The sequence below is a fragment of the Carcharhinus amblyrhynchos genome, chromosome 11 (genome assembly GCF_965287045.1).
Source record: "Carcharhinus amblyrhynchos chromosome 11, sCarAmb.v2.hapA, whole genome shotgun sequence".
NCBI lineage: Eukaryota > Metazoa > Chordata > Chondrichthyes > Carcharhiniformes > Carcharhinidae > Carcharhinus > Carcharhinus amblyrhynchos.
The window spans coordinates 23,729,132-23,742,759 of record NC_137334.1 but is presented as its reverse complement, the minus strand read 5'-3'; the positions used below and the strand labels follow the sequence as shown (position 1 = coordinate 23,742,759).

The window sequence follows — 13,628 nt, the reverse complement described above, 5'->3', positions numbered from 1 at the left end:
ATACAAGACAGCTGTGTCCATGGCGATCTCTCTCTGGAGGTGAACCAAGCTGGATGGTAACGCTGAAGTTGCCAGTCAGCTGGTTTCCTCGGTGCTTCCTAACTCTTTGTGGATTTTCTCCCACAGTCTTCGAGCTCTGTATGGGACTGAGAATGTCTTCAATGCGGTTCATGGGTGTGACAACAAAGAGCAGGCCAGCAGGGAGCTGGCCTTCTTCTTCCCCAACTTTGGAGCTTCCTCTGAAGTCCAGCTCCAGGGTCAGAGAAACGAGAAGATGCAGAAAACCCTGGCTCTAATCAGGCCCGACATCCTCAAGGAGAAAAAAAGTGAGAGTCATTTCCTTAGCAAGGCAGCGTATCACTGCGTGTAACTGTGTGTGTGACAGTGTATTATTGTGTGTGACTGTATTACTGTGTGTGACAGTATGTGTGTGACTGTATATTACTGTGTGTGACTGTGTATTACTGTGTGTGAGACTGTGTGTGTGATTGTGTGTGTGTGACTGTATTACTGTGTGTGTGACTGTGTGTGACTGTGTGTGACTGCGTATTACTGTGTGTGACTGTGTGTGTAATTGTGTGTGTGTGACTGCATACTACTGTGTGTGATTGTGTATTACTGTGTGTGACTGTGTGGCTGTGTATGTGTGACTGTGTGGCTGTGTATGTGTGACTGTGTATCACTGCGTGTGACTGTGCGTGTGACAGTGTGTGTGACTGTGTGTGTGTCTGTGTGTGCGTGACTGTTTATTACTGTGTATGTGACTGTGTATCACTGTGCGTGGCTGTGTGTGTGTGTGTGTGTGTGTGTGTGTGTGTGTGTGTGTGTGTGACTGTGGATTCACAGTCTGATGCAATAAAGGACTTTTACAGAATTGAACCTGAACTGAAAAATCTAGCAAGGGATATTGTGGTGGATCTTCACTAACACAGAATAAATGCAAACCGCTAAAATCATGGACCGGAATTCTCTGGTCTCGCACACCCCACTACCACTGCCAGCGAGAATGGAGAATTTGCAGCTCAGCCAGATCACCGTGCACTGCAGCGGGACTGGAAATTCCCAATCGCAGGGCGAGGTCGGAGAATCCCAGCCGCGAGTGAGGTCGGAGAATCCCAGCCGCGGGCGAGGTCGGAGAATCCCAGACACGGGCGAGGTCGGAGAATCCCAGACACGGGCGAGGTCGGAGAATCCCAGCCGCGAGCGAGGTCGGAGAATCCCAGCCGCGGGCGAGGTCGGAGAATCCCAGCCGTGAGCGAGGTCGGAGAATCCCAGCCGTGAGCGAGGTCGGAGAATCCCAGCCGTGAGCGAGGTCGGAGAATCCCAGCCGTGAGCGAGGTTGGAGAATCCCAGCCACGGGTGAGGTCGGAGAATCCCAGCCACGGGCGAGGTTGGAGAATCCCAGCCGTGAGCGAGGTCGGACAATCCCAGCCACGGGTGAGGTCGGAGAATCCCAGCCACGGGTGAGGTCGGAGAATCCCAGCCACGGGCGAGGTTGGAGAATCCCAGCCGTGAGCGAGGTCGGAGAATCCCAGCCGCGGGCGAGGTCGGAGAATCCCAGCCGCGGGCAAGGTCGGAGAATCCTAGCCACGGGCGAGGTCGGAGAATCCTAGCCACGGGCAAGGTCGGAGAATCCCAGCTGCGAGCGAGGTCGGAGAATCCCAGCCGCGAGCGAGGTCGGAGAATCCCAGCCACGGGTGAGGTCGGAGAATCCCAGCCGCGGGCGAGGTCGGAGAATCCCAGACACGGGCGAGGTCGGAGAATCCCAGCCGTGAGTGAGGTCGGAGAATCCCAGCCGCGAGCGAGGTCGGAGAATCCCAGCCAAACAATGTTTCTTCTTGCAAGACAGTCTAATTGAGTATACCATCACTGCTCAGTGTAAACACTGAAGGTTACTGCATGATTGTACTCACATTTGCTCCATGACTATAATCAGTGGTTAGCACTACTGCCTCACAGTGCCAGGGACCCGGGTTCAGATACAGCCTCGGGTGACTGTCTGTGTAGAGTTTGCACGTTCTCCTCGTGTCTGCGTGGTTTTCCCCTGGGTGCTCATGTTTCCTCCCACACTCCAAAGGGGGACACGAGTGTGTAAGTGTGTGAATGTGTCTAAGTGTGTGAATGTGTCTAAGTGTGTGAATGTGTCTAAGTGTGTGAATGTGTGTGTAAGCGCATTTTGTCCTGGAAATGTTCTGCCTCGTGCTCCTTTGGATCCCAGAAGCAATGCCAAGGGAGGGGGTTCTGACTCTTGGGCAACCGAGAACCCTGTTATTTCATGCCCAAGCCTCTGTCTTTCGAGAGACAGCGAGGGAGGTCAGTAACAAAACAAACCATGCATCATCATCAGGGGATGCTGGGCCGAACAGCAACAGACTCCAGTTTGAAACCCTGATATGATTAACAGTGTGAACCTGTGTGTGTTTCTCAGCCCCAGTCACCCAGGCTGGATCTGTCTGATCTTAATTCTTTATCCCTGACATGTAGATGATATTCTGCAGAAGATTACCGAAGCTGGTTTAACGATAGCCCTGCAGAGAGAGATTGTCCTGACAGAGAAACAGCTTTATGAATTCTACAGCGAACACACAGAGGAAGAATATTTTCCTGCTCTGCTTCAGACCATGACCAGGTACAAATCCCTAGCCAATCTCTCTTGGTAGATGTAATAATTCTTGAAGCAATCTCACAGGGATGTTGTACGTTGATGATCTCCTGTCTACATATTTGATACAGTAGCCACTGTGACCAGAGCTTTGGCTGATGGACAGAAGACTATTTACCACAAATCACTTGTAAGAAACAATTTCAGGGATTAAACATTTATTTTCTAACTGGTAGTTAAAAGGCCAGCTATAACAAATGCTAATTTAGCATTGTAAGAAGTCTCACAGGTTAAAGTCCAACACGGTTATTTGGAATCACAAGTTTTCGGAGCGCTGCTCGTTCATCAGGTGCGTGAGGACTCACCTGATGAACCTGTTGTGAGAATTCTTTATTATTCCCACCCCAATCCAACACTGACATCTCCTCATCAATTTAACATTGTTAAGCATTTCACCATTTACATAGCATTACCAAATATTGTCCATATCCCAGCCCATCCAATGAACAACCCTAACCCCTTTACCCATCTACTGTTACCCTAAAACCCACCCCTGCTGCTGGAGATTTGAACATTTTGGACCTACCCTCTAGAACTGCCTCCTGAAATCTCTTCTTCATCTTCCAATGTCCCTGGTTACCTTTGAAAAGCTTCATTAAAACCCATCTTTCAGATGTCTGCCTTTGGCAAATTGAGGGAAATATTCTCCCATTGAAGGGTTTACACAGATGCAGGTTGTGGTAATAACTCACTGTGTACCCCATCCACTGTCTTCATCAGAAACATTGTCTGGTTATGGTACGACTGGGTATCCCTGGTTACAGTGTGTCAGAGTGTGGCCACAAAAAGCGAGTCGAACACCTTGTGACCTTCAGTCATCTAAGAAAAATGTCCAAATACAGACCATGGACTCAGAACTGGAAGCAGCGAGTTACATAGGTCCCTTGTGGTATGACTCGATCCAAAAAAGTCCACATTACCAATGGCATCACTCTCGCATGCTCAAACCCACTAAATCATATACAGTCAAATAGAAAAATGCTTACTGTAACACTCTATAACATATAGCTTACAGACAATTATGAGAGGTCATAGAGGTTTACAGCATGGAAACAGGCCTTTCAGCCCAACTTGTCCATGCTGCCCTTTTTTTCTAACCATTAAGCTAGTCCCAATTGCTTGCATTGGCCCATATCTTTATATATCCATCGTACTCATGCAACGTCTAAACACTTATTAAAAGACAAAATTGTACTCGCCTCTACTAGTACCTCTGGCAGCTTGTTCCAGACACTCACCACCTTCTGTGTGAAAAAATTGTCCCTCTAGACCCATACTGACTATTTAGCTGATCTATGCCCCTCATTATTTTATAGGTCTTCATAAGATCACCCCTCAGCCTTTTACGCTCCAGGGAAAAAGCCGAAGTCTATCCAACCTCTCCTTTTAACTTAAACCATCAAGTCCCGCTAGCATTGTATGAAATCTTTTCTTCACTGTTTCTAGTTTAATAATATCCTTTACATAATAAGGTGAGCAGATATTGAATGTGTGGGCACTGTTCACCTATTCCTCGGCCAGGAGGTTCCTGGTCCTCTATGACAGTTCCTACCACGAGCCAAAAGCTCCAGGTTCAAAGACCCCATCAGTGGCTGATGTACTGTTCATGAAATTTCAATGGGTTAAAGTTCAGACACTTCCCCTAAGTTAAAAAGTGTTTTTGTGTGTATGTGAATTGTGTGTGTGTGAATGTATGTGTGTGTGTGAGTGTGAGGGTGTGTGTGTGAGTGAGTGTGTGTGTGTGTTTATGTGTGTGTGTGTACATGTGTGTGTGAGTGTGTAAGTGTGTGTATGGATATGAGTGTGTGTGTGAATGTGAGAGTGTGTGCGGGTGTGAGTGTGTGTGTGAGTGCATGTGTGTGTGTATGAATGTGTGAGTGTGTGTGTGTGAATGTGTATGAGTGTGAATGTGTGTATGAGTGTGAATGTGTGTGTGAATGTATATGAGTGTGAATGTGTGTTTGAGTGCATGTGTGTGTGTGTGTGTGAATGTGAGTGTGAGTGTGAATATGAGGGTGGGTGAGTGTATGTAGATGTGCCAAACAGCACCTATTCCAAATATCACTGGAGCAGAATGACATTGTTTCTGATAAGGGTGTTTCTATACTGCACCTGCTCCCAGGATGCCTTGAGCTGCTTTACTAAGCAAACCAAAGTGAAACGTTGAGATTATTGACGGGATTTCCAGCTCCCCCCTCACCCCCTCAGTGGTGTATGTCTTGGTGGCAGGAGGTAGCCTGCCATTGGCTGTTGGCGAGATCTTTTGGTAATGTCACTTTCAATAGGGTTTCTCATTAAATTCACCCCACACCGTCAGGAACCCTGCAGCGGGGGAGGCATGTTAGCGAGACTGGAAAATCCACCAGTCACCAATGGCCCGAAGGTCCCACTCTGTGGATTAATTCAGTAAAATTGTCTTCTTGAGTAATGTTTTTTGAGCAACATAAACATTTGTTGGTCTGTATTGGGAGAATTATTTAGCTATATTCGGAGCCCACAATTATGGGGGTGAGTGCAGAAGGAGATGATTATGTTGAATCCTGTGCTGTAGCCCTTTGTCAGCGAGCACCACCAACTCACCCCATTCCCCCATCCCTCTCCCCTCCAAACACCCCAGAGGTGAGCAGCTTTTGAGCTGGACTGTGCACCAGGGAGATCCTGCTGAAGTCCACATCAGCCCATGGGAAATGACCCTGCTTGGGGATTTGAGACTGTGAGGGTGGCATTTCCCCTCAGCTGATCTGACCTCCCCCAATCCTTTCAGCACTTTGATTAGAGAGAATGTTTCCAGAAAGCTATGATGCAAACACCCCAGAACAAATGGCTGGTGGCCTTTCACCTTGTTGAACGTAAGTCTGATAGAATACTGATCACTTAGTGATCAGTTATTAATATCTCACAGAAATCTATTGGGTTTATTGCTCAGTAACCTTTAACTGCGACACGCTAGTTAACCTGTATTTTGTCATAGTGGGCCGGTGTTGGCCTTGGCTCTCACAAGCACAGACGCTGTTGAACGCTGGAGAAAGCTGCTGGGACCAAAGAATGTGAATCAGGCCAAAGAGGAAGCCCCGGAAAGGTTTGTTCCTTAAACTAACTGTGTGATTTTCCTGGGAGACGTTTTATTTTTAAAGTTAGGTAAGAATGTTTAATGCTGTCTAGGCAATATTGTACTGTTCTGATGAGAATTAACAATTCCCATATCGTTTAATTTGATTTGATTTATTATTGTCACATGTATCGGGATACAGTGAAAAGCATTGTTTCTTGCATGCTAACAGACAAAGCATACTGTTCATAGAGAAGGAAAGTAAGAGTACAGAATGAAGTGTTACAGTCATAGCTATGGTGTAGAGAAAGATCACAATATAAGATAGGTCCATTCAAAAGTCTGACGGCAGCTGTTTTTGAGTTGGTTCGTACATGCCTTCAGGCTTTTGTATCTTTTTCCTGACGGAAGAATGTGGAAGAGAGAATGTCCGGGGTACGTGGGCCTTTGATTTTGCTGGCTGCTTTGCCAAGGCAGCGGGACGTGTAGACAGAGTCAACAGATGGAAGGCTGGTTTGTGTGATGGACTGAGCTTTGTTCACAGCACTTTGTAGTTCCTTGTGGTCTTGGGCAGAGCAGGAGCCATACCAAGCTGTGATACAACCAGAAAGAATGCTTTCTATGGAGCATTTGTAAAAATTGGTGAGAGTTGTAGCTGCCATGCTATGGTTCAGTGGGACGTTGTATGTGGTTTGGAGTAACTAAGGTTTTATAAAGCTGCAATATGCCATCCTGACTCTTGCACTTGTTTCATTCTGCCTGCAGTCTTCGAGCTCAGTTTGCAATGGAAGCTGTTCCTATTAACCAATTGCATGGCAGTGGAACACCTCAGGAAGCAGAGAAGGAGTTGAAGTTCTTCTTCTCAATGGAGCACACATTGGCTACTATCAAACCAGATGCTCTCAAGGAACACCGAGGTAAACTGGGGCAAATGTGGACATCGCTGATGTAAAACAGCACAGGGACTGCGGATATGATGGGGTCATTAGTATTGAAATCGGAGAACAGCGAACTATATTTGCAAAGCTCCTTCAGCGCAATAAACATCTGAAAACATTTCACAAAGGCAGAATATCTGAGTAGAAAAAGAATGGAAAAAAGGCGGGTAAATTTTAAGGAGGGTTTTGAAGGTTGAGGAAGAGATGCGACAGGTTGAGAAAATCCAGGGACATTGCTTTTTAAAGTTAAAGTTTTAAAGTCTATTGATTAGTGTCACAAGTAGGCTTACATTAACACTGCAATGAAGTTACTGTGAAAATCCTCTAGTTGTCACACTCCAGTGCCTGTTCAGATACAGTGAGGGAGAATTTAGCATGGCCAATGCACCTAACCAGCACATCTTTCGGACTGTGGGAGGAAACCAGAGCACCTGGAGGAAACCCACACAGACACGGGGAGAACATGCAAACTCCACACAGACAGTGACCCAAGCCGGGAATCAAACCCGGATCCCTGGTTCTGTGAGGCATCGGTGCTAAGCACTGTGCCACCTTGTAGCACTGCAGTGATTGTATGGAACCCAAATGGATGAAGCTTGTCTCATCATGGTAAACAGAGGGAGGTAAATGAGGAAGGGCAGGGGTCTCGACCTGGAGGAGATTGCAAGGGTTGGATGGAGAAGTTTGTAAAAAAGGCTGAGGATTTTTAGTTGGGTGCATTCACAAACCTACTTCCCTCTATTTTTACTCAATTATCCAGTAACAGGTGAAAACATCACATTGAGCAATTGGCCTGTCCCTGCTTTAAAGTATTTTTATTTTATTAAAGAAGCTTTAAAAATAGCACACAGAGACACTACTACTCAAAAGGGCCAAAAGTCAATGTTATTATTCCCTTATTTTTGACACCCTGGGTTTCCTGCGCCACAAAAACATTCACTGTGGCATTTCTCTTCCTTGTAATTTTTTAGGTTAATGTACAAGCAGCATTTACTGAACTGCTGAATATTTTGTGTGCACTCGCTTTGGTTCTTGGCAGATGAGATTGTGAAGAAGATTGAAGAAGCAGGCTTTGTTATATCACAGATGGATGAGAAAACATTGAGCAGGGAGATGGCAGAAGAGTTCTACAAGGAACACAAGGGCAAACCATTCTTCGACCAATTGGTTGACTATATGTCTGAGTAAGTGTTAATGTTTTGTGCAGGTCAACATTTCTGATTCTATCGAGAGTTAATAGAGGTGTTCAAAATTGTGAGTTGCTTGTTAGAGTAAACAAGGAGATCTGGCCGGGATTCTCCGACCACACCTGCGATGGGATTATCCAGTTCCGTTGCAGTGAATGGAAATTTGGCTGAGTGCCAGATTCTTCGTTCCTGCTGGCAGCGATGGCTGGGCATCTAACATCAAGAGAATTACGGCCACCTTTTCCAGTAACAGGAAGTTTGGTAACCAGAGGGACACAAGATTGAAGGAAAATTGGCCAAAAAGACCAGGTGGTGAGGTGAGGAGAATTTTCTTGATGCCACGAGTTGTTGTGATCTGGAATGCCCTGTTGGAAAGGGCAGTGGAAGCAGATTCAGACATAACTTGCAAAGAGAAATTGGATAAATACTAAGGGATAGAATGGAAATGCAAGACAAATTGGAAAGCTTGTTCAAAGCAGTGACACAGATATGGTATGATGGTCTCCTCTTGTGGTCTATGATTGAATGAGTACCCTAACCACTCAGTGCCTCAGGTAAACACACTGGCCACTCCAGCCAATTCTGTTACCCAGACTCCAATAGCCAACCCAATAATAGAATCCCACATTGCAAATATAGAATTATACATGGAATTGAGCAAATTGTCTCAGTTTTTGGCTTCTCCTTGCAGTCAACAGGAAACTAAGATGGAGCCAGCCTATCGGTGTGGTTAGAATCTAAAAGTGGTTATGGTGAAGAGGTTGGGGAAAATTAAACTATGGTTCGATTGAACATTATTTTCTGCTTGTTTCTGTTGGTTTTCTCTTCAATCAAATAAACAATGTTCTCTGAGACTATAAAATTACATAAATAACAGTCGAGAAAGAGGCTGGTGAGCCCTTGTGGCTGAGTTGGTGCCTGATCCAATTTCAAGTCCTATCCTGCTCCCTGTTTATAATCATGTATTTGGGGAGAGGGGCAATATGCTTTAGTAAGCTATTGGAAAATTATGACTTTAATGCAAAGCATTTTGAATAATCTGCCAGCCAGCACTATTGGAGACAAAAGAATGATTGGATGTTGAAAGTGCCATTGGTTGGGATACTGGAGGGATGAGCTTAACGGTGCTGTGACTGCCTCTGGACTGCAGTACATTCTGAACTACTTCTTAAAAATTTGGTTCTTGAGCTCTGGGTGAAGCAGGCATAGCTATTTTTAATGAAAATATTAGCAACCAATAACATAATAAAGAATATTAACAAACCAGCTTGCAACAATTTACAGCATTCCTGGAATTGTATCTGGTACCAACCAATTGATTATCTGATTTAATTAACTGCATTTCATGTCCTGACATGATAGGAATTGAAATCACTGTCCAATATCATAACTACTACACTAATATATATCCTTAACTGCTAAACTAATATAACCAGAGTGCTACTTTATCTACTACACTAATATATATCCCTAACCACTTAACTAATATAACCAGTGTGCTAGTATGACTATTACACTAATATATCCCTAGCCACTAAAGTAATACAACCAGTATGCTAGTATAACACTACACTAATATATACCTAACCCCTAAACTAATATCACCAGTTCACCAGTATAACTATTACACAAATATAACACTAACCGCTCAACTAATATAACCAGTGCACTAATAGAACTACTACACTAATATATCCCTAGCCACTAAACTAATATAACCAGGTTGCTAGTATAACTACTACACTAAAATATCCCTAACCACTAAACTAATGTAACCAGTGCACTAGTATAACTACTATACTGATTTGTCCTTAGCCACTAAATTAATATAACCAGTCTGCTAGTTTAACTATTACACTAATATATCCCTAACCACTAAAATAACATAACCAGTGCACTAGTATAACTACTACACTAATATATCTATAACCAGTAAACTAATATAACTTTTACTTCAGTATTCACTATAGAAAAGGATCTTGGTGGCTGTAGTGCAGACTTGCAGCGGACTGAAAAGTTTGAGCATGTAGATATTAAGAAAGAGAATGTGTTGGAGCTTTTGAAAAACATCAAGTTAGATAAGTCGCCGGGACCGGATGGGATGTATCCCAGGCTACTGTGGGAGGCGAGGGAGGAGATTTCTGAGCCTCTGGCGATGATCTTTGTATCAGCAATGGAGATGGGAGAGGTTCCGGAGGAGTGGAGGATTGCAGATATTGTTCCTTTATTCAAGAAAGGGAGTAGATAGCCCTGAAAATTATAGACCAGTGAGTCTAACCTCAGTGGTCAGTAAGTTGAAGGAGAAGATCCTGAGAGGCAGGATTTATGAACATTTGGAGAGGTATAATATGATTAAGAGTAGTCAGCATGGCTTTGTCAAAGGCAGATCATGCCTTATGAGGCTAATTGAATTTTTGAAGATGTGACTAAACACATTGATGATGGAAGAGTAGTAGATGTAGTCTATATAGACTTCAGCAAGGCATTTGATAAGGTGCCCCATACAAGGCTTATTGAGAAAGTGAGGGGGCATGGGATCGAAGGGGACATTGCTTTGTAGATCCAGAATTAGCTTGCCCACAGTGATTATAGATGGGTCATATTCTGCATGGAGGTCGGTCACCAGTGGAGTGCCCCAGGGATCTGTTCTGGGTCCTTAGTCTTTGTGATTTTTATAAATGACCTGGATGAGGAAGTGGAGGGATGGGTTGGTAAGTTTGCTGATGACTCAAAGGTTGGAGGTGTTATGTATAGTGTGGAGGGATGTCAGAAGTTGCAGCGAGACATTGATAGGATGCAAGACTGGGCGGAGAAGTGGCAGATGGAGTTCAACCCAGATAAGTGTGAAGTGGTTCATTTTGGCAGGTCAAATAGGATGGCAAAATATCATATTAATGGTAGGACTCTTGGCAGTGTGGAAGATCAGAAGGATCTTGTGTCCGAGTTCATAGGACACCCAAAGCAGCTGCGCAGGTTGAAGCTGTGGTTAAGAAGACGTATGGTGTACTGGCCTTCATCAATTGAGGAATCGAGTTTAGGAGTTGAGAGATAATGTTGCAGTTATATAGGACCCTGGTCAGACCCAACTTGGAGGACTGCTCAGTTCTGGTCGCCTCATTACAGGAAGGATGTGGAAGGCATAGAAAGGTTGCAGTGGAGATTTACAAGGATGTTGCCTGGATTGGGTGGCATGCCTTATGAGGATAGGTTGAGGGAGCTCGACCTTTTTTCCTTGGAGAGACGAAGGATGAGGGGTGACCTGATAGAGGTGTATAAGATGTTGAGAGGTATTGATTGAGTGGAGAGTCAGAGGCTTTTTCCCAGGGCTGAAATGGTTGCCACAAGAGGACACAGAGTTAAGGTGCTGGGGAGTAGGTACAGAGGAGATGTCAGGGGTAAGCTTTTCACTCAGAGAGTGGTGGGTGCATGGAATGGGCTGCCAGCAATGGTGGTGGAGGGGGATTCGATAAGGTCTTTTGAGACACTTTTAGATAAGTACATGGAACTTAGGAAGATAGAGGGTTCTAGGTAAGCCTAGTAATCTCTAAGGTAAGGACATGCTTGGCACAACTTGATGGGCTGAAGGGCCTGTATTATGCTGCAGTTTTTCTATGTTTCTAACAAGTGCACTATTATAACTACTACAATGATATATCTCTAACCACTAAACTAAGATAACCAGTGCAATAGTACAACTACAACACAAATATATCCCTAACCACTAAACTAATATCAGCACTATAACTACTGCACTAATGTATCCCTAACCACTAAACTAATATAACCAGGGCACTAGTATAACTACTACACTAGTATATCCCTTAGCACTAAACTAATATATCCAGTGCAATAATATAACTACTACACTAATATATCTCTAACCACTAAACTAATATCATCAGTATAACAACTACATTAATGTATCCCTAACCACTAAACTTGTATCACCAGTACAACTACTACACTAATATATCCCTAACCAGTGCACTAGTATAATTACTACACTAATATATCCCTAACCACTAAACTAATATCACCAGTCTAACTACTGCAGTAATGTATCACGAACCACTAAACAAATATAACCAGTGCATTAGTATAACTACTAAACTAATTTATCCCTAACCACTAAACTAATATCACCAGTTCACCAGTACAACTACTGCACTAATATATCCCTAACCACTAGAATTATATAACCAATGAACTAGTACAATTACTACACTAATATAACCCTAACCACTAAACAATGCATTATTATAACTACTAAACCAATAAATGCCTAAGCACTAAACTAAAATACCCAATGCGCTAGTATAACTATTATACTAACATATCCCTAACCACTAAACTGATATACCCAGTGTGCTAGTATAACAACTACTCTAATAGATCCTTAACCACTAAACTATCATAACCACCATGCTAGTATAACTACTACACTAATATATCCCTAACCACTAAACTAATATAACCAGTGCACTAGTATAACCACTACACTAATATATCCCTAACCACAAAAACTAATATCACAGTTCACCAGTAGAATTACTACACTAGTATATCCCTAACCACTAAATTTGTATAACCAGTGCACTTGTACAACTACTGCACTAGTATAACTACTACACTAATGTATCTCTAACCACTAAACTAATATCACCAGTTCACCAGTATAGCTACTACACTAATATTTCCCTATCCACTAAACTAATATAATCAGTGCACTATTATAACTACTGCACTAGTAGAACTACTACACTAATATATCCTTAACCACTAAACTAACATAACCACCATGCTAATATAACTACTACACTAATATATCCCTAACCACTAAGCTAATATAACCAGTGCACTAGTATAACCACGACACTAATATATCCCTAACCACTAATCCAATATCACCAGTTCACCAGTCTAACTACTACACTAATATATCCCCAACCACTAAACTAATATAACCAGTACACTAGTATAACTCCTGCACTTGTATAACTACTACACTAATATAACTGCTACACTAATATAACCAGTGCGCTAGTATAGTGCTAGTGCACTATTATGTCCCTAACCACTAAACTAATAAAACCAGTGCACTAGTATAGCTACTACACTATTATAACCAGTGCACTAGTATAACTACTACACTAATATATCCCTAAGCACTAAACTAATACAACCAGTGCACTTGTATAACTACTGCATTAGTATAACTACTGCGCTGATAGATCCATAACCACTGTTCCAATGCAGCCATGAAACTGATGTAACCACTCCATTATTATAACTACTGCAGTAATAATCACCACGTTTCCCTCTCTCCTGTAGAGGTCCCACATTAATGATGATTCTGAGTAAAGAGAACGCGGTGGAAGAATGGAGAAATCTAATGGGTCCCACAGATCCTGATGAAGCCAAACAAACAGCACCGGACTCTCTGAGGGCCAAATTTGCAAAGGACATCTTGAAGAATGCACTGCATGGTTCCTCTGATCAGACCCAAGCGATGGAAAAGATCCAGTTTGTGTTTGGGGACATAAACATTGGAGCAGATGGGATTGTCCAAGGTAATGGAATGGGATGCGGATCAGTGTTCTGGGGATCTGGTTGACCCTGTGCCTCTGAATTCAGGATACCATAACATGTTGTTATCTGAATCACATTTCAGAGGGAAAGCTGGTTAGCTGTTGGATGGTCCAGTACTCACTTCAAACCTCCAATCTTTTCATCACAAACTTTCTTGTTCCCTGTGTTTGGAATTATTGTCAGTGACCCTCTGTGCTCTCAGT

General features: G+C 43.4%; 1 protein-coding gene across 1 annotated transcript in view; it reads left to right on the top strand.

The window, feature by feature from the left end:
• Window positions 1-13,628, top strand: part of LOC145349683 (thioredoxin domain-containing protein 6-like) — a 71,189-nt gene that overhangs the window by 45,764 nt on the left and 11,797 nt on the right. The window contains exons 10-15 of the mRNA XM_080198211.1: window positions 127-326; window positions 2,485-2,629; window positions 5,634-5,741; window positions 6,477-6,628; window positions 7,689-7,833; window positions 13,168-13,406. Coding sequence (XP_080054337.1) covers window positions 127-326; window positions 2,485-2,629; window positions 5,634-5,741; window positions 6,477-6,628; window positions 7,689-7,833; window positions 13,168-13,406 — 989 coding nt within the window. The remainder of the gene's footprint in view (window positions 1-126; window positions 327-2,484; window positions 2,630-5,633; window positions 5,742-6,476; window positions 6,629-7,688; window positions 7,834-13,167; window positions 13,407-13,628) is intronic.